Below are 20,128 nucleotides of genomic sequence, written 5' to 3'. Positions count from 1 at the left end.
TGTGGACAGGGTTTTCTGTGCATTTTATTCCTGTGGACAGGGTTTTCTGTGTGTTTTATTCCTGTGGACAGGGTTTTCTGTGCGTTTTGGAATGGGTTGGGATCTAAAAGCAGATGCTTTCTATTGGCTTGGTCTGAGATGTTAGGGATGCCTCATCTGCATGTAGAGGGGCTTCCAGGCACTGCTCCTATGTGACTAATTGTCATGGCCTTCTCCATGGTGTGCTGTGGTCATGTGACAGGGACCTGATCTGGAGCAGGTGAAATGCCTACCGTCCTCATGTCTAAGGGTCCAGGGTTTCTGAACTCACTCAATCTTACCAAGTTTTCTGTCGTGGTCCCCTGCCCCACAGTTACTCTCTCCTCCCTTAGAAAGACTTCTTCATTGTGGGTGGTGTTGGACCTGAGCCCCTGCTTCGTGCACATAGCAAGTGCTGCAGCCAGGAGCTGCGTCCTCAGCCCATCTCCACCTCCTTCATTAACAACACTTCTTCATGCTGGCTAGCTTGCATCCCTCTGGCCACGCAGCACATCTCTCACAAAACCCCAGGCGTATGTGAGAGTCCCTCCATTTTCCCTCCTTCTAAAGCATCATTGATGTTACAGTCAAAAACAAATGCCAAAGGAATTTTCATTTTTCTTATGTGTTTCTTCTTTTTGTGATCGTGTGTGTGTGTCTGTGTGTGTGTGCATTTCTTCATGCCATAGCATACATGTGGAGGTCAGAGGACAACTGCAGGAGTTGGTTCTCTTTTCTGCCATGTGTGTTCTGGGAATTGAATTCAGGTTGTCAACCGTAGTGGTTAGAGCACCTGTACTCACTGAACCACCTCACTGGCCCTCCACCTTGTTCTTTTACAACTTGGCCTGGAATTTGCCAAGTACAGTAAGGTAGCTGGGCAAAAAGCCCAGAGTTCCCCCTGACTCCATATCCCCAGGGCTGGAACTATGAGCATGTGTCAGAGAAATAGCTCAGTGGTTAATGGTGCTAACCACCATGGTTGCTCTTTTGTTCTTTTTACCATGGATAGTGAATGCTGAAACTCAGGTCCTTATGCTTACACAGCAGGCACTTTACTGATTGAGCTGTCAAGTCAGCCTGCCACGCCAGCCTTCCACACTCCAAATGCCAGCCCTCCACACTGCTATGGTTCAGTTTAGTTAAGTTTTAGGTTTTGGTTAGGTTTTATTTTGTTTGAGACACTGTTTTGCTTTATAACGTAGGCTAGCCTGTGTCAACTTACTAAGTAGCTCAGGCTAGTCTCAGCTGCAGTCTTCCCTCCAGGTGCTGAGACAGCAGCATGAACTGCCATGCCTGACTGCATCTACTTATATTGCTTTCAGACAAGTGTTTTCCAAACCAAACCCTTCTTCAGTGCTGGGTGGAAAGCAGAAGCCTGGGTCATCCAAGCACTGGCCCTGGGTGCCACGCCTGAAAACTGACAATCTTTTTCTGCCATATGCAGGTACTTGGGAGATGTGGATGCCACTATGTCCATCCTGGACATCTCCATGATGACTGGCTTTATTCCAGACATAGACGACCTGAAACTGGTAAGGAGGCTTGGGTCTGGGGCCTAGGGAAGGAGCCTGAGGTCTGGAAGAAGCTTCTGGGAGAGAGGGAGGGATATTTACCAGCTCTGCTCTTCCCTAGCTGAGCTCTGGAGTAGACAGATACATTTCCAAGTACGAGATAAACAAAGACAACTCCAACAAGAACACCCTCATCATCTACCTAGAAAAGGTAACACCTGTCCCCAGAGAGGCTTCTGTGCCTCCCTTCCCCTTCCTGTCTGGATTTCTCCCTCCATCTTGATATCCAGCTCATGCTAGCCCCAGGCTTGGGAACACAAAATCTGTGCTATGAGGGGATAGGAGAAAGTTTTTAATATAAGGTAACCAATTCAAGATTGTCTTCTTTCCCCTCTAGTCTAGTGCTCCATGATCTGGGACCTAAACTCCCTTCACCTATGGCCCTGGAATCTCCAGGATCTTAGAGTTTTCAGCAATAGCATAAGAAAAGCACATGGGTTTGTCTGTTTGTTAATGGCAGGGTCTCTCAATGTAGCCTGAACTTGTCCCAAACTAACAATCCTCCTGCCTCATCCTCCAGAGTGTTGGAATTATAGAGATATACCTGGCTGTATGTGATGCTTTCATGATCACTATCATAGTGCCTTTCATTTTGTTCTAACAAAATACCTGAGGCAGCATGGTTTATAAAGAGAGTTATTCAGCTCAAACTTTTGGAATAACAGCTCAAGACTGGTTGATCCTACTGTCTAGCCTCTAACAAAAACCTCCAGGCATGATGGCAGAAAAGAGCACAAGAGAAAGGACACACACTACAGACAGGGCAAAGAGAGGTCCAGGAAATCGGACCCACCATCACAGTAACAAACCCACTCTGCTGAGATCTGGCCCTATCTTCCCAAATGGTCGTTAATCCCCTATGACCTTAAAGACTCTATCTACTTAATACTTTCCAGGCTGTGGCCTAGATGAAGAGAAATCACATCCAAACAATAGCATGTAGGCAGTGGTCTGCTGGCCAGAGCTTGTTCACCTGATTGGCCCTAAATCAGAGTGACGCTGCAAACAGTCTGGTTCCAAGCATGGTAGAAAAGGAAGATAGATTTAACAACTGCCATTCATTTTCCCACACCTTCTAGAACCTGCTTGGTCCCTCAGTTTCTCTACCTTGACTCCAAATGCCAGGGGTGTGTCCTCCCTCTGTGACACCCACTGAGCAGCTCCATCCTTCCCTTAGATCTCACACTCCGAAGAAGACTGCCTGTCCTTTAAAGTTCACCAGTACTTTAATGTGGGACTTATCCAGCCCGGGTCAGTCAAGGTCTACTCCTATTACAACCTGGGTAAGCAGCCAGGGCAGGGTGGCTGAGTCGTCCTACCATCCAGCGATCCTGGGGATCAGAGTATCAGAGATCTTTGGCAGCACCAAAGATCAAAATACTGGAGTCCTGGGGATCCATATGCTGAGGTTCTTAGAGTCCTAGGATTGGGAGAGTTGGAAAGCTCTCCAATGACTTGCAGAGGTCTGGAGGTAGGGAGGGCCTTAGAATCTCAGGGACCTAGAATTTGACATCGGAGGGTTCCAGGACTCTAGATGGAGGTGTCAAGAAACCACGATCTGAAAGAACAAAGGATCAGAAAGCCTAGGGTCTGGTTATCACAGGGTCTGAGGTTGGGGACTTTGCATCTCAGGGCTGAGGGGACTCACTCACTGTGCATTTCCTAGCAGGAGTGGCCTTTCAGGTGAAGCCCCTGGCCCTCTGACCTCCTCCTACCTCTTCTCCCCACAGAGGAATCATGCACCCGTTTCTATCATCCGGAGAAGGAGGATGGAATGCTGAGCAAGCTGTGCCACAACGAAATGTGCCGTTGTGCTGAAGGTGAGCACTAGGAGAGTGTGAGGGGTGGGCCCGGGCAGGGCACACTCATAGAGATGCTCCATTCCCATGGGGTGAGAGGACCTGGGGGTGGGCACTAGGAGGGTGAGGGAAACAGGCCCAGACAGGACACACCCACACAGACATTCCATTCCTGTGAGGATGGAGGGCCTTGAAATCATGTTACCCAGGGGACATGGAGTAGGATAAATGTTCCTTCTGGAACCAGCCCCAACACAGAAAGTGGGTGTGGGTGGGTACTCAAGAGCCTGTGTACACCCCACCCTGCAGAGAACTGCTTCATGCATCAGTCACAGGAGAAGGTCAGCCTGAATGATCGGCTAGACAAGGCTTGTGAACCCGGAGTGGACTATGGTAAGTATGGCGGCAGGTAGCTGTCAGACACTGTGGAGTATGACAGTATGTGACCAGCGGGGAGCAGCACTGGTGGTGCTCGTGTCCCTATCAGGATGTGACTGTTGTGTAGGGGACATGTGTAGATGTATAGTGAAGGGGTGGTCTATATTATGTGATGGTTTTTTGGGAGACACTCACCCCAGTTAGGGCACTGACCACCCAGGTCCAGCTTGCTGAACCAGCCAGTTACTGGAGTCACCCATAAGAGCTGGAGTGAGGGGTTCCTTGCAGGAGCACAAAGACTGTGGATGGGGATGATAGCTCTGTCCATATGGCTCTGGATGCCCAAGCATGAGGTCCTGGATTTGATCCCCATCACCTAGGTAAAAAGCTCAGCATGGTAGCACATGTCCTGAACTCAACCACAGGTGAGGCAGAGTCAGGCAGTTCTCAGGCCAGCAAGCTTAGCCACACCAGTGAAGTCAAAGTCTTGATAAGACCCTACCTCATAAAACAGTAGGAAGAGACGTCTCCATGTGTTGGAGCACTCTACCTCAGGCCTATAACAGCCTGTGATTTCAGCTCCAAGAGATCCAACACCCTCTTCTGGCTTCTGTGGATTCACAGACACACACATCAAACAAAAAGGACAAAGTTGTCCTCTAAGCTCCACACACGAGTGTGTACACGTGAGGTCCATGAATGTGTACACATGAGGTCCATGAGTGTGTACAAGTGAGGTCCCATGGCTTCTTGGTTGCTGGGATAAGCAACTTGGGGAGGAAAGGCTTTATTCTATCTTACAGCTCACAGTTTGCCATTAGCTGCAGGCAGAGACCATGGAGGACTGCTACCTTTCTCACTTAGCCCAGGCGCCTGCCTAGGGATGGCACTGCCCATAGTGGACTAGCCCCTCCTTTTCACTTAGCAATCGAAATGCCTCACAGACATGGCCACAGGCCAGGCTGATAGACAATTTCTCAGTTGGGGTTCCCTCTTCTTAGATTTGTCAAATTGACAACTGATACTATGACATGTGAACATGTTTACACAAACACAGTAGCTGTAGCTATGCATGTGTCTGTAGCTTTGGGTGTAATTGCACACAGCTGAGAGTTAGACATATGTTGCGATTGTGCATGGCTATGTGTGAAACAGTGATCAAGCGTGACTTTGGATTGCAGTCATGGCCATCATGAAAATGACTGTCCTTACACACGGCTCTGTCAAGTGTGCTTTTGCAGATTGCCATGGTTGCATGATACTGTCATTGTGGCACTGTGGGTGATTGTGCAATGAGCGACGGCCTCTGTGCATATAAATACTTACCTGTAACTCTAACTGTGTGCATGGAGTGTGTGGCTATGAATGTGTATGTGGGTCTGTAGCCTGGAGTTGCCCATAGCCTCAGTTGCATGAGACTTCATCGTGGATGGCTGTGCCTGTAGGCATCTCTAATGCTCAGAGACCTATGGCTGAGTCCATGAGTATGAGCATGGCTGTGGGATGGCCTGCTTGTGTGTGTTCCTTGGAGGGGACAGACTGCCAGTGGCTCCGACTCAATGTTATCTCTGCTTAGGTGTGTGTGGTTGGGGGGGGGTGGCAGAAGGTCACATGGTCAGGTGCATCTGCTGGTGAGGGCCCCATGACCAACCCTGCTCAAAACCCTCGCTGTCCTTCCTCCCCCTACAGTGTACAAGACCAAGCTCGCCTCGGTAGAGCTGTCGGATGATTTTGATGAGTACATCATGACCATCGAGCAGGTCATCAAGTCAGGTACCCAGCCCTCTGTCTTCCTGCCTCCCCAGCCTGACTCCCTTTGCTGGAGCTCAGCCTCCCCTTCCCTGCTCCCCAGGCTCAGATGAGGTGCAGGCAGGGCAGGAACGCAGGTTCATCAGCCACATCAAGTGCAGAAATGCCCTGAAGCTACAGAAAGGGAAGCAGTACCTCATGTGGGGCCTCTCCTCTGACCTCTGGGGAGAAAAGCCCAAGTAAGTGCCTACCCTGCATATGGGTATGACCACCCCTCTAGCCCCACCCACTGCCCCCTGGAACCTGCCCTTAACTGCTCTAACTTCTGCAGCACCAGCTACATTATTGGGAAGGACACATGGGTGGAGCACTGGCCTGAGGCAGAAGAATGCCAGGATGAAAAGAACCAGAAACAGTGCGAAGACCTCGGGGCATTCACAGAAACAATGGTGGTTTTTGGCTGCCCCAACTGACCTCAGCCCAGCCCTCCAATAAAGCTTAGTTCTATTTCACCCACCTTTCAGTGTCTGGAGTCCTGGTGTGTGTGTGTGTGTGTGTGTGTGTGTGTGTGTGTGTGTGTAGAATATGTGTACATACATATGGACACCAAAATTCTTTTCTTTTTTTTCTGTTTGAGACAGTTTCTCTGTCCTGGACCTTGCTCTGTAGACCAGGCTGGCCTTGGACTCAGATTCACCTGCCTTTGCCTCCTGTATACAGGGATTAAAGGCATGTACCATCACAACAGATACTTTGTTTTTTAAAATTTATTTTATCTTTAAAATATGTACTAATCTAATGTATATCTACATGAATTCATATGTGACACATGATTGTAGGTGTCCTCATAGGCCAGAAGAGGAAGTTGGAGCTACAGATGGCTGTAAGCTGCCCAATGTGTGCTGGGAACCAAACCCAGGTCCTCTGCAAGGATTCTTTGCTGCTGAGCCACCACTCAATCCCTAGTAGTTTATCAAAACCCTGTCTGTGTCTATGTGCAGTACACATGGAGGCCAGAAGCAGGCTTTGGATCTCCTGGAACTAGAGTTACAGGTAGTTGTGAGCAGCAAAATTATAGATGCTGGGAACTGACCCTTTGCAAGAACTGTATGTACTCTTAACCACTGTATCTTTCTGTAGGGAAAGGAGCTATTACTAAAATCTGGTTCCCTAATTGGTTCTTGATTTGGCCAATAAAGAAGGCGAAAGCCAATTGCTGGGTGAAGGGTAAAAGTGGGACTTCCAGGTCCCAGGAGGAAAAGGGGACTCGAGAAAAGAGAAAGGGGCTTTTGCAGCCATGCACTGGAACAAGAAGAAAGCAGCAGTCATGTAAGACCTTGGGAGAAATTAGAACTGGAGGCCTCTGCCACCAGTGGAGGCTGGCTGACATAGACTAGCTGATATGGGTTAGCTGATAAGTTTAGAGCAGGAGATTCTGTGTCCCAGCAATTGTACTTGTCGGGCTGTAGAAGGGCATCCTGGGGTGTTTGGCCATGCCCCCAGAACCCAGGGACCTAACATGCGGTCTCATCTCCACTTCACCTGTAAGACACAGGTAGAGGGTGTGACTAACAGGCCTCTCTACCTCGAGATTTATATATTAATGAATTATCTAAAGGCTGGGGGATATAGCTAAGTTTTCCCCTCCCTAGTCCCTTCTCTTTCCCACTCCCCAATATGAGAGAGCTCCTCCTGGCATTTGCCGGGGACACATCATCCAGATACAACTATCATCATGGACAATAAAACTTTTACCTTGGATTCCACGTGTCTCCTGGAACTTTGGACTTTCTTGTGTATGTGGGAAAACTCCACCATGGGAAAAGCCTCTTGGACCCCGCCTCTGCAGTCTGCGGGGCTCCCTCCCCCACCATGGCGGTTTGCGGGGCTCCCACCTCCACAGTGGTGGTCAGTGGGCTCCCTGCACAGCAGCGCCCCGTGGGCTGCCTCTGCCGCTGCTCCTCTGGGACAGGCGCACCAGACTCTCGGCCACAGTCCGTGCTGGGTCCCCGTGCCACTGATCCAGGGACCCTGCCGCAGCTGCAGCACGTGGGCAGGCCTGAGCCACCCCCAGAGCACATGTGTTTTTTCCCTTCATGTACTATCTAACAATTTCTAAAATAATAAAGCTATCTAATGTTTTCATTCCACAGGGCTACAGTGGGCAGAGAAAGAGAGAAGCCGAGAGGGACCGGTGGAGTGCAGACAGCAGCTCTCGGCTTTCCCAGGTTAGAGGTTGGTTATGACTGATTCTGACCACAGGCTGCAGTCCCAGGCAAATCTTGGAGCATGGTCTACATTCAAGGAGGTATCATGGCTTTTAAAATTACACACACACCTTTCTCCAGCTGGGTGAACCATGTTTGTAAGACAGTGTCTCTCCCTTTTACTGAGAGCTCAGTAATCAGCTAAGCTGTCTCTGTCTCTTGTGCTAGGATTATGTGGGCTCTGAGGATGGACATCTAGTCCTCCTCTTACACAGCAAGTTCTTAACCAACACTTATCTCTCATCCCACTCTGGAGTTTCTAGAGGCACCTATGTTCTCTTTCTCTCTCTCTCTCTCTCTCTCTCTCTCTCTCTCTCTCTCTCTCTCTTTCTCTCTCTCTCTCTCTCTCTCTCTCTGAGATTCATGTGGTTTGTGTTGCTATCGTCTCCAGGAATAGACAGTCCTTTGTGGAGGGCAGTTTATCACACTGGCAAGGTTCAGGAAAGTTACAAATCCCAAGGTTCCTGCCTTGTTTGTATTCCTGTCCTGACTTTCTTTGATGATGAACTATGATGTGGAAATGTAAGTTAAATAAACCCTTTCCACCCCAAGTAGCTTTGGTCATGGTGTTCACCACAGCAATAGGACCTGACTAGGATACACTCTTTCCTTATAGTTGTTCATTACTTCTGGCTCTTATGCTCTTTCTGCCTCCTCTTCTATAATGATCCCTGGATCTTGGGAAGAGTAGGTGCAGGATAAATGTCTCATTTAGAGGTGAAAATCTTTAGTCTCTTAGTCTCTGCTGCCTGGTTAGTTATGGTCTCTATGTTAATCACCAATTAATGCAAATAGAGACGTCCCAGATGATGGTTGAGAGATGCTTAGATCTTCGGGTGTAATGATGAGTCAGTAGGTCCCGTGACCTGTCGGGCTACAGGTTGTTGGCTCAGTCATGATGCCAGGTAGAGGATTCATTTTGTGAGAAGGACTTAAGTCCAATCAGAAGATGGTTGGTTACACCTATGGTGTTGGGTTCACTATTGGTCAGTGGGCATCCCTTGCCAGGCCTGTTGTTATTGCAGCTTGCAGGATTTGCAGCTGTGTGAGACTGGTGGTGACTTTTCACCTCTAGTAGTGTGCATAGAACCTTTCAGCACTGTGAAGACCAGCCAAAGGGAACATAGCTTCCAGGACATATCATCTCAAGTTTTCCATGTTCTGTGACTCAAGTAGGTGGTGTCTTCAGCAATGGGGTCTTTACCATCAAGTCCTGGGGTTAACCATTCATTGGCACTAGTCTGTAAGATTTGAAAGTGTCTATGGGACCGCACTAGTCAACAACCCCAAAAGAAGTAAACCATTTCTTGTATTGGACTTTTATTTGTTAGCCAGCGGAGCAATGTCACCTTATTCATTATAGAGTAACACACACACACACACAAACACACACACACACACACACATATGTAAATGAAGTATCTACAATGGTACATAGATATTCATATGTCTGTTTCAACTACCTTCAGTGTATGTATCTGTCCCATATTTTCTCCTCTACCATGACGTCACATCCACCACAACTAGCCCCTCCCCATCCCACTAAGCTCCTAAAAGCCTTGGTACCATAGCTTTTATCTTCACATGCCTTGGTCTCTGGACTGCCTCCTCAAACTGTCTGTGGCCCTCACTAGTGTCCTGACACACATGAAGGTTTCAAATGAAATATCTGAAGATTCAAAGCTAATAAATACCAAGGCAGTAAAAGTGTCTACTTTCTGTACTATACCAGAACGACAAACAGTAACTAAAACATATACAGAAATGAATAAGAAGATAAATGTAGGAATTGGTGAATCAGTTTATGTAGCCTAGTGTATTGGTAAATTTGGTGAGAAAATGTATTAGTTAAAGTTCTGAACCAAGAACAAGTATCGAGGAGAATCTGTCTCAAAAAATGATGGAGAGATGTAAGGAGGATGGATGGATGTAAGGAGGATGGAGAGAGACGTAAGGAGGATGGAGAGAGATGTAAGGAGGGTGGAGAGAGATGTAAGGATGATGGAGAGATGTAAGGAGGATGGAGAGAGATGTAAGGAGGATGGAGAGAGATGTAAGGAAGATGGAGAGAGATGTAAGGAGGATGGAGAGAGATGTAAGGAGGATGGATGGATGTAAGGAGGATGGAAAGAGATGTAAGGAGGATGGAGAGAGACGTAAGGGGGATGGAGAGAGATGTAAGGAGGATGGAGAGAGATGTAAGGAGGATGGAGAGATGTAAGGAGGATGGAGATAGATGTAAGGAGGATGGAGAGAGACGTAAGGAGGATGGAGAGAGACGTAAGGATGTTGGAGAGAGATGTAAGGAGGATGGAGAGATGTAAGGAGGATGGAGAGATGTAAGCAGGATGGAGTGGTATAAGGGGGAGACTGGAGATAGGTTAGTTAGTTCAAAGTTCATAGTTCTGTTCCAAATGTGCCATGTTTGTTTCTCAGTGGTCATGAAAGGAAGTTAAGTGCATCTCCAGCAGAATTGCTGCCCTCTTCTGATTCCCACAGGCAGTGTACACACATGCATGCACTCACAAGGACAAAGGTAAATATCAGTAAATATTAAAAATATAATGTGGAAAGCCATTGAAGAAGATATTCCACATGGGCTTCTGTGCTTTAAATACATTAACACACTGACACACTCACTCACAGTGATATACCACACAGCACTCACACACTTAGTCACACACACTCACATAGACTACACTTTCACACACTGTCATACTCACACATACTAATACTTTTACTAATACACAGACATACTTATATTCTCACACAAATCACATACTCTCACACTAATACTTACACTAATACACAGACATATATTCTCACACACATATGCACATACTTACACTAATACAGAGACCTATATACACTGTCTCACACACCCTCTCACAGACACACACTCACACACACACAGATAGAGAGAGAGTTACTGGGGAATTTGAGACTCTTCACTGGAGCTGCCTACAAGTTGAATGTGGAAGTCCAGTAGTGCCAGCCTGTGTCAGTCATTGCACATGATCAGCCTGGACTTTCGTGAACAAGTCTCTTTGAGTCACTTGGTTTTCTGTAAGTCACTCTCACCCATGCTTCTGTAGGTCACCCAGATAAACTCACTGGTTCACCATGCTGTAATCAGCTGTGACCATTTCTTCTGTCCTTCCTTCCCCCATTATCTGCAGGAAAGTATGAAAATAGTCTCCCTAGGAGAAGCCACCCAAGAGCCCGTAAGCTTTCAGGCTCTGCCCTGAGCAGCATGTCTGCCGTCCTCCCCTGTACCTGCCTTTAGCAGCCAGGCACCCTTGTCCCACCCCATTTCTGAGTCTCAGCTCTCAGTTCCCACCGATTTCCTCAGCAACAGCTTGTGCCCCTTCAGTGAGTCTCATATCCTGGCTTCCCTGTGGGCTCCCCTGAACTGTCCCAGTCTCCTCTGACCCCTGCCTGGTATACTCACATCTGTACTTGTGTGGTTAATCTAAATGACCAAGTTTACAGGGCACAGAATCGCCATGGAAACAACTCTCTAATCATTTCCATCACTGATGATCTAGATGACATCATTTACTGAGAGAGAAGACCTGCCCTGAGTGTGGGTGGAGCTGTCTCAGGGCTGGGGACCTGGGCTGAATGAAACGGAGAAAGTGAGTGGGACCACAAGTGTTCACTGGTCTCTGCTATCTCATTGTGGACTTGACATGACCAGCTGCCTCATGCTGCCTCTGCTCTCCCACCTTGACTTCTCCACTATGATACACACTCTGTTCTCACTGTGAGCCAAGATTATCCTTCCTCCCATCTTAGTTAGGGGTTCTACTGTTGTGATAAAACACCATGACCAAAAGCAACTTGGAGAGAAGAGAGTTTATTTCACTTACATTTCCAGGTTATATTTCATAACTGAATAAAGTCAGGACAGGAACTCTAATTGAACAGGAACCTGGAGGCAGGAGCTGATAGAGGCCATTAGGGTGCTGCTGACTGGCTTGCTCCCCATGGCTTGCTCAGCCTCCTTTCTTACAGAACCCTGGACCACCAGCCCAGGGATGGCTCCACCCACAGTGGGGTGGGCTCTCACCCATCAATCACACATTAAAAAAATTCCTTACAGGCTTGAGTGCAGCCTTATCTTATGGAGGCATTTTTTTCAAATGAGGCTCCCTCCTCTCAAGTGACTTTCACTTGTGTCAAGTTGACATACAACCATCCAGCACCGTTTATTCCTTGTCGTCTTGGCACACAAACACATCACTGGTAAGCCACAACCTTTCCTTTCTTGTCATCTCCAAGATCAAACATTAATATCAATGTCACAATATAAAACCGTTTTGTGGTCTAGAGGGATGGCTTCGAGGTTAGGAGCGCTGGCTGTCCTTCCAGGGAATAAGAACCCACATGGCAACTCACACCTGTCTTTAATCCACTTTCTAGAAGATCCAAATCTCTCACATATGAAAGCAAAGCACTAATGTACATAAAATAAAAATAAATAAAAATTTAAACATTTTGCAAACTTAAAAAGTCCCACAGCCTCACAAATTCAAACACTTTAAAATTTAGTGTCTTGAAAACTCCAAAGTTTAAAGTTAAAATCCTTTCAAATCTAAAATATTTAAAAAGTTAGTCTCTCAACTGTAGGATCCTATAACATTGAAAACAAGCTAAATACTTCCTTATTTCAAGAGGGAAGAACCAGGGCACAGTCAACAACCTGAACAAGTAAAACCAAACTCCAACTGTAAACAATTCAATTTCCAGTGTCTGGGATTCAAACACGACCTTCTGGGCTCCTCCTAAGATCCCGAATGACTTCTCTGGTGCTGCCCTATGCAGCCCTCACATCTTGTCTTCTAGGCTGGGGCTAGATCCACCCCAAGGCTGCTGTCATTCATGGTGATCATCCCAAGGCACCAGCATCTTCAGAATCCTGGGGTCTTCTGCTGCCACTGAGGCTACATTCTCACCAACAGCCTCTCCTGGCCTCACACGGTACCAAGCCTCAGCTGCTCTCCACAACCTCCTCGTGCTTTCAGCATCATCTGAGTACAGCCTTGTTTGCCTCAACAGCACAGCTTCTGTGTACTGACTCTCTCAGGAAACACTTCCCAGATTTCACCTCAGTGATGCCGGTCTCTTCTTAATCACAGCTGGCTCTGCAGAACTAGTTAAGCAGAACTAAGAATCTTACTTCAAATACCAAACACCCCCAATTCTCTTCTTCTTGTTGTTTTTTTAAGTGTTTTGTTTGTTTTTTGTTTGTTTGTTTTTCGAGACAGGGTTTCTCTGTGTAGCCCTGGCTATCCTGGAAGTCACTCTGTAGACCAGGCTGGCCTTGAACTCAGAAATCCACCTGCCTCTGCCTCCCAAATGCTGTGACTAAAGGTGTGTGCTCCCATACCTAGGAAACCCTGATGGTCTTTAAGGAACTCTCAAACTTCCCTCTGTAATTTCACAAGCCAGGCCTCCACCATCTGCATTATTCTCAGCATTTTGAACTCCCAAGCTCCCAAAGAACAGCCCACTGAGCTCTGTGCATGGAACAGTTTTTCCAGTTTAAGTTCAGATGCCACTACAATCTTCTCAAACCATAGTCAGGTCTGTCATAGTCCTACCCCACTCCTGATACCAATTTGTGTCTTGGTTAGGATTTCTATTGCTTTCACAAACCACCATGAACAAAAGCAACTTGGAGGGGAAAGAGTTTACCTCCTTACCTTTTCAGGTCACACCCCATCCACTGAGGAAAGTCAGGACAGGAACCTGGAGACAGGAGCTGATGCAGAGGCCATGGAAGAACACTGCTTACTGGCTTGTGTCCTATGGCTTGTCCAGCATGCTTTCTTACAGAACCAGTGCAGGAAAGGCACAGTCTAAAGTGAACAGAGGCCTCCCAGAAGCCAATCTATTGGGGGCATTTTCTCCATTGAAATTTCCTCTTCCAAAATGAATGTAGCTTGTATCAAATTGACACTGGCCAGCACAGACCGTGACAGACTAGAGAATGCTTCCTGGTAGATCCTATATGGTAGGATACTCCAAGCTGTTGAGTAATTTGCATAGTTCCAGGAATGGACCTGAGTTGGGCAACAGCAAGGAGATGAAGAAAAGACAAACACAAACATACAGGAATCCTGGGGTCATGTGATCTGGGCCTTCTGCACATGAGTATCTCAGCATGCTATTATACTGAGTTGAGTAGAGAAGCAGCGTTATTGCATACCACTGAAAGAGGCAGCTTATCACATACAGTTAAGCAAGGAGCCAGAGTTTAGATACACAGTGAGATGGGGAAGGCAGGCTTAGTTAGTCTCCATAAAAGCTATCTCTGTAAGGGAGCTATGTCCATGTGTCAGCACTCAGGGGAAGGATAGTGGACACATTCTATACACACTGTTGATATCCACATCTGTGCGTGTACCAGAAGAGAAGGCTATGTTTCCCTGTGGGTCTGAGGCTCTGGAGTTCTTGACAAGCTCATGTCAACAGCACACATCTCTTCAGCACCTCACATACCTGGGCTTCCTCTGGAGGGGTCTGTTCCTGAGGCAGGTGGATGGGTGGGTCCTGCAGGGACAGGAATCTCAGCAGTACCTCTCCTGGAACCCTGGCTAGGAAAGTCATGAATCTACAGGGTCGCAAAGTACTGGAGTTCTGTGGTCACAGTATTGGCAGCCCTGTGTGAGGACAAACACTACAGAATAGGGGCCGCTGACATTGAGAAGTGGGCTGATGAATCTTATAACTGAACCTCTGAGTCCTCAGTATCTGGGAGGGTGTATGATGGGGGTAAGATTCAGGCTGAAGACTTGGGGACAAGGTGGTATCTGAAAATCTACCCCAATGGACACATATATGAACACACCTGAGGTTCATAAGTGCATGTACTAATAGATAATACATGCTGTAGCATGTGTGTCCATATATGGACCTGCACACACATCAGGAAATGCTTGTGTGCTTGTCCTGGCACACACAGGCACATATCAGAACATCTACACCTGTGTGCACACATTCATGAACCTTGTGTCTGCACAAGCATCTGCGCCCATACACATGGATTAAAGCAGACACAGAGGCCTGTGTTTGCCAGTGTGTGCATATGCAGGTGTGCTGCAAGAAGCTTGCAAGGAACCCACAGAAGCTCCTCTGAGGGAAACAAAGCCACCAAGTACATTGAGCAGGGGCTGCCCCGTCCATCCCACCTGAGTCACATTTTCTGGAAAGTGTGAGCTATGGAGGCATGAGTGAAAGCAATCTGGGGGCCGGGCCTTCTGGGGGCACAGGAAGAAGAGGAGGGTGTGTGGGGAAAGGGGAGGCACCAAACTGCAGCTTTAAAGTGAGTTCCAGGGCCCACAGGAACCTTTTGCAGTTTGCAAAGCCCAAGCATTGGGCAATTGTGGTTTCCTCCAGAGAGGAGGAACTCAGGCTTGCTAACCCGGTCCCTGGGCTTCTGAGCCTCAGCTGCTCTGGCATGGAGAGTGTGGTACAGCCTTCAGTGTTTGTGGTGGATGGACAGACGGACATCCCATTCAGCCGGCTGGGACAGAACCATAAGAGACGGCACTGTGGCACTGTCCAGGTCAGCCTGGCCCTGCTGCTGTTGCTGGGTGCCGGGCTGGCTGCTCAGGGCTGGTTTCTCCTGAGACTGAATCAGCGTCTTGGAGACATAGTGGCTCATCTACCAGTAAGTGGGGCTTGGGGACCAGCGGGGCCTCTCCAGTACCTATCTCTTTATGGCTGTGTACTGTGTGCGGGGCAGAAAGCCCAACTAGAACCCAGGGATTCTCCTGTCAGCCTGTCTCTCTGACCCTCAGTCTTCTCATCTGTACCTGGGGATCTGATACATGTGCAGTGCCCGGCAGCTTCCCTGGGATTCACCTACACGGTTGTTTCCAGCCCAAACCCTTGTCCACCACTGGCTTAATGGTCATCCTGGTTCTCTCGCAGCTCTCTCATTTGCTCACTCTCTGTTCCTTTCAGACAAGCCATGGGTGTGTCACAATATGCTCCCGAGTCTTTGCCTATGTTTTCTTTTTAAGTTTTTAAAATTACATTTACTTATTTAGTGTGTAGATATGAAGAAGTGTGCATTGCTGCAGCAGAATGTGGAATTACTTCTCGGCTTCTCCCTTTGTGTGGGTTCTAGGGACTGAACTCAGGTAGCCGGGCTTGGCAGCAAGTACTTTTACCCCCTGAGCCCTGTCACTGGCCCTCAACTATCCAAAAACCTTAAAAACAGTTCCGAAACAATTCTAGTCTCAAGGATTTCAGATACTCAACTTGAGTAGCTAATTCTTCATCCCAGCACTTAGGTAGGAGAAGCAGAAGGCTCAAGGAGTTCAAGATCATCCTAGGCTACTTAGCAAATCTGAGGCCAGCCTGGGCTACATGAGAGCCTATCTGGAAACACAACAGATCTAATTAGGTGTGTGCCTCTCCCACCCACTGTGTGTGTATGTGTGTGATGTGTGCATGTGTGGCTCTACATACACGTCTGTGGGTGGTATCTGTGGCCATGGCCAGACAGTGTCATCATCATATACTAGTGAGACTCAGGTGTGGTGTGTCCTTACCAAACATCCCTGTCTTTATTTCAGGATGGAGGCAAAGGCTCCTGGGAGAAGCTGATACAAGGTGAGTTTGGGCCCCAGTCCCTACGAAGCAGGGAATGGTTCCCACTCTGCACCACCCCCACACCACAACCTGGGTCATCACCCAGTGTAACTTTGTAGGTCCCTTAGGTGCCCCTGCCCCAGGGCCAGAGAAGCAGAAATCTGGGTCATTCCAGAAGGGGCAGAGCCTGACACTTTACAGGTAGCTTCAATCAGTGTGTGAGAAACTACAGGTACCCTCAGTCAGTGTTTGAGAACACACACGCTGACACACACACACACTCACACCACCCACCCACCCCCCACACACACACTCCTCTCTTTGTCTCTAATCTCTGACTCTCTTCCTCAGATCAACGGTCTCATCAGCCCAACCCAGCAGCACATCTTACAGGTGAGGGGGACCCCAGATCTTCACATGGAGTGGGGTTTAGGGTGTCTTGGGAGACCCAGGCCTTCACAAGTTAGAGCATTCATTTATGCATTCATTTAGTGTGTTTTTAATTTTTTTTTACATTTACTTTCTTTTTATTTATTTATTATTGCACATGTGTATGCCATAGTGTGGGGTCAGAAAATTCTCGGGGAACGATTCTTCCCTTCCACCTTTTGGCCTCCGTGGACTGATCTCAAGTCATCAAGCTTGGCTCCAAGTCCCTTTCCTCTCTGAGCCATCTTGCCAATCACTTTTTTTTCAGTGTTTACTAACAAACAGCCCAGAGAAGAGCCACAGGGAACCATGTAAAGTCATCTCTTCACACTCTAGTCACATGGACACACCACAGGGTCCTTGGAGGACTCAGAAGATGTTGGGACACAGAGCTACCACACTCTACAGTTATTTGTTCGTTCATTTGTTTGTTTTTGTTTCTGGAGACAGGGTCTTTCTATGTAGCCTGGGCTGCCCACGTAGACCTGCCTCTGTCTCCCAAGTACTGGAATGAAAGATGTAGGCTGCTACACCCAGTTGTATATACTATTTTTTTCTTTTTGCATAGACAGTTTAACTTATAATTTAACAAGTAAGAAATTAACCAGAATATACACAAAATATTCTATAATCAAAAACTTTTTTAAAATGTGATATAGGAGATGGGGAGTGTGCAACGTGCTAGCCACTTTTGAGTCAGCATCTGTGCCAAAAGCCAAACACACACTCCTGTGCTGGTCATGGAGGCAGAGACAGGAAGAGAGGTTCCTGGGACCTGCTGGCCAGCAGCCTTGACAAATAGGGGACTTCCAGGGTCAGTAAGAGACTCTGCCTCAAAAAAAAAAAAAAAAGGTGGACAGAAACTGAAACTGAGGAAGTTGCCTGGTGTGACTTCTGGGCACACACACACACTCATACACACATCATAAACACTCACATCACACACATATACACTCATATACACACACATAAACACACATACAATCACACACACTTTTTGAGACAGGGTCTCATGTATGCTGAACTGGCCTTGAACTCTTGAACCTCCTGCCTCCACCTGCCAAGAGCTGGATGACAGGTGTACACCACCACACCTGATTTATCTGGTGCTGAGGATGGAATGTATAGCCTTTGGCATGCTGATTGAGTGTTCCACCTCCTAAGTCATAACCCCATTTAAAAAAATTTTTGGCACTTCACTAGGAAGCTTAAATATCTTGTGCCTCAGTTTCCTCTTTGGTATTCAAGTGGCTTTGCTCCTCAGTGTCTCAGTTTCCACCCTTGTAGAAGGAGATGGGAATGAACTGAATGAAGACGCATAACCACCAAATTACTTTGCTTGCTTTCCTGTGCCTCAGTTTCTCTGCACTGCAAGATGGGAATGGACTGAATCAACCCAGACAAGCAGCCTAAAATGGCAGTGAACCCAGAGGGAGCTACCATAAGGCCACACAGACAGGGTGGCACAATGCTAACCATGTTGACCAGCTATCTTTCTCTCTCCTTTCCTCCCAGGAGCCAACGCCAGCTTGATAAGCATTGGTGGACCTCTGCTATGGGAGACACGACTTGGCCTGGCCTTCTTGAGGGGCCTGACGTATCATGATGGGGCCCTGGTGACCACAGAGGCTGGCTACTACTATGTGTACTCCAAAGTGCAGCTGAGCGGCGTGGGATGCCCCCAGGGACTGGCTAATGGCCTTCCTATCACCCATGGGCTGTATAAACGCACGTCCCGCTACCCCAAGGAGTTAGAACTGCTGGTCAGCCGGCGGTCACCCTGTGGCCGGGCCAATAGCTCCCGAGTCTGGTGGGACAGCAGCTTCCTGGGCGGTGTGGTACATCTGGAGGCCGGGGAAGAGGTGGTGGTCCGCGTGCCTGGAAACCGCCTGGTCAGACCACGTGACGGCACCAGGTCCTATTTCGGAGCTTTCATGGTCTGAAGGCTGCGGAAACAAGGTTCTGTGGAGGGATCTCTCCAGGACTCACCACAAACGCATCAATCGAGTTTGAAGTCCCCCCTTTAAGGAGTCCTGAACTCTGCAGGTGGAGTACTCGGGTTGGTGTGGACTGCTGACCTGCTTTGGGCAATCTTCAAATCAGAGACCTGGAGACTTGGGGTGTGGAGCCCAGGAGCGTGGGGTCAGCCCATTTGCCTGATATTCAGGAACAAAGAATAAAGCTGGGGTATTTATGCTTCTAATATAGACACTGAGATTTGGGCTTTCTTGGTTTGGGGCTGGAGACAAGAAACCTCCCCAGAATGTCATCAGGACCATGTTGGCAGCACTCGGGGCTCCAGACTTGCCACCACACACTGGCCTCTCCCATTCATCCACTGCATTGGTTTCCAGTCACCAAAACAGCATTGCCCTCCGACTGCAATTGGCCAGGTACCAGCTTCTGAGCTCGTGCATCCTTCAGGGACATCTTGGTGGGACCTAAGTACTTGGCCCAATGCGCAGCAGCAACAGACATGCCAGGAATGGTTAGTCAGAAGGGAAGGAAGGAAAAGGAGGGAAGGAGGGAAGGAGGGAAGGAGGGAATGCAGAAGAGAAGGGGAAAAACAAGACCAAAACAAAACAAACAAAAACCAAAAACAAACGAACAAGGAATAAAGAGGCAGGGAAAGGAGGGACACCTTTGAGGACACTTTATTCAACCCACTTAGAACAGATTGTGCCAGGTCTGCTGGACACCTGGAGCAATGGGCTTGGGTTATGGCTCAGTGGGTAAAGTGCAATTATGAGGATCTGAGTTTGAATCCCTGGTACCCATATAAAGACACAGATGCGGTGATGGACACTTGCAATCCCATCAATAGGGAACGGAGACAGGAGGACCCCTGGGGTTCGCTGGCCAGGCAGTCTAGCTGAATCAGTGAGTTCCAGGTTCAGGGAAAGACCTTGCCTCAAAAAAGGTAGATAGCTCCTGAAGATGACAACTGAGGCTGTTCTCTGGACCCCACATGCAAATAAAATAAAAAATATTAAATAATAGTATTTGAAAGGCAATTTATATGTTGTAATCATCTGTGCTTTTATGTTTGTTTGTTCAAGTTTGTTTATTTGTTTGTTTGTTTGTTGAGAGACAGAGTCTCAAGTATCCTAGCCTATCTTTGAACTATATATTTCATATATTTTGAATCAGAATCTCATGCTTCCTATCTAGGTTTCCCCAGCATCTAGAACTAAAGCTGTGTGTTACCCTAGTTGAACATCTGGGCAGTAACCCAACACCTTCAAATGCAGAGCCCACAGCTGACAGGATTGGGCTCTCTCTGCTCAGGAGTCACAGCTAGCCCAAG

General features: G+C 47.8%; 2 protein-coding genes across 2 annotated transcripts in view; both read left to right on the top strand.

The window, feature by feature from the left end:
* Positions 1–6,035, top strand: part of C3 (complement C3) — a 26,660-nt gene extending 20,625 nt beyond the window's left edge. Inside the window, exons 34-41 of the mRNA XM_028759407.1 lie at positions 1,466–1,553; positions 1,654–1,743; positions 2,770–2,875; positions 3,323–3,412; positions 3,701–3,784; positions 5,459–5,542; positions 5,622–5,757; positions 5,850–6,035. Coding sequence (XP_028615240.1) covers positions 1,466–1,553; positions 1,654–1,743; positions 2,770–2,875; positions 3,323–3,412; positions 3,701–3,784; positions 5,459–5,542; positions 5,622–5,757; positions 5,850–5,991 — 820 coding nt within the window. The 3' untranslated portion in view covers positions 5,992–6,035. The remainder of the gene's footprint in view (positions 1–1,465; positions 1,554–1,653; positions 1,744–2,769; positions 2,876–3,322; positions 3,413–3,700; positions 3,785–5,458; positions 5,543–5,621; positions 5,758–5,849) is intronic.
* Positions 6,036–15,146: 9,111 nt separating this feature from the next.
* Tnfsf14 (TNF superfamily member 14) lies at positions 15,147–19,835 on the top strand. Its single transcript, XM_028763581.1, has 4 exons — positions 15,147–15,463; positions 16,377–16,413; positions 16,744–16,785; positions 18,337–19,835. Exons 1-4 carry the CDS (start codon positions 15,251–15,253, stop codon positions 18,762–18,764), a joined length of 720 nt encoding a protein of 239 aa, XP_028619414.1. The 5' UTR covers positions 15,147–15,250; the 3' UTR covers positions 18,765–19,835.
* The last annotated feature ends 293 nt before the right edge of the window (positions 19,836–20,128 follow it).

Source organism: Grammomys surdaster, unplaced genomic scaffold (assembly GCF_004785775.1).
Source record: "Grammomys surdaster isolate TR1022 unplaced genomic scaffold, NIH_TR_1.0 62, whole genome shotgun sequence".
In the NCBI taxonomy this organism is placed as follows: domain Eukaryota; kingdom Metazoa; phylum Chordata; class Mammalia; order Rodentia; family Muridae; genus Grammomys; species Grammomys surdaster.
The sequence above is the reverse complement of the archived record's forward strand: the minus strand, read 5'-3'. Positions and strand labels throughout refer to the sequence as shown.

Bases quoted from the DNA above. Each gene is read 5' to 3' on its own strand.
- Tnfsf14 (XM_028763581.1), top strand. From the start codon at position 15,251: ATGGAGAGTGTGGTACAGCCTTCAGTGTTTGTGGTGGATGGACAGACG. The intron at 16,414-16,743 runs GTGAGTTTGGGC...TCTCTTCCTCAG, and splicing joins CTGGGAGAAGCTGATACAAG to ATCAACGGTCTCATCAGCCC. The intron at 16,786-18,336 runs GTGAGGGGGACC...CTTTCCTCCCAG, and splicing joins CCCAGCAGCACATCTTACAG to GAGCCAACGCCAGCTTGATA.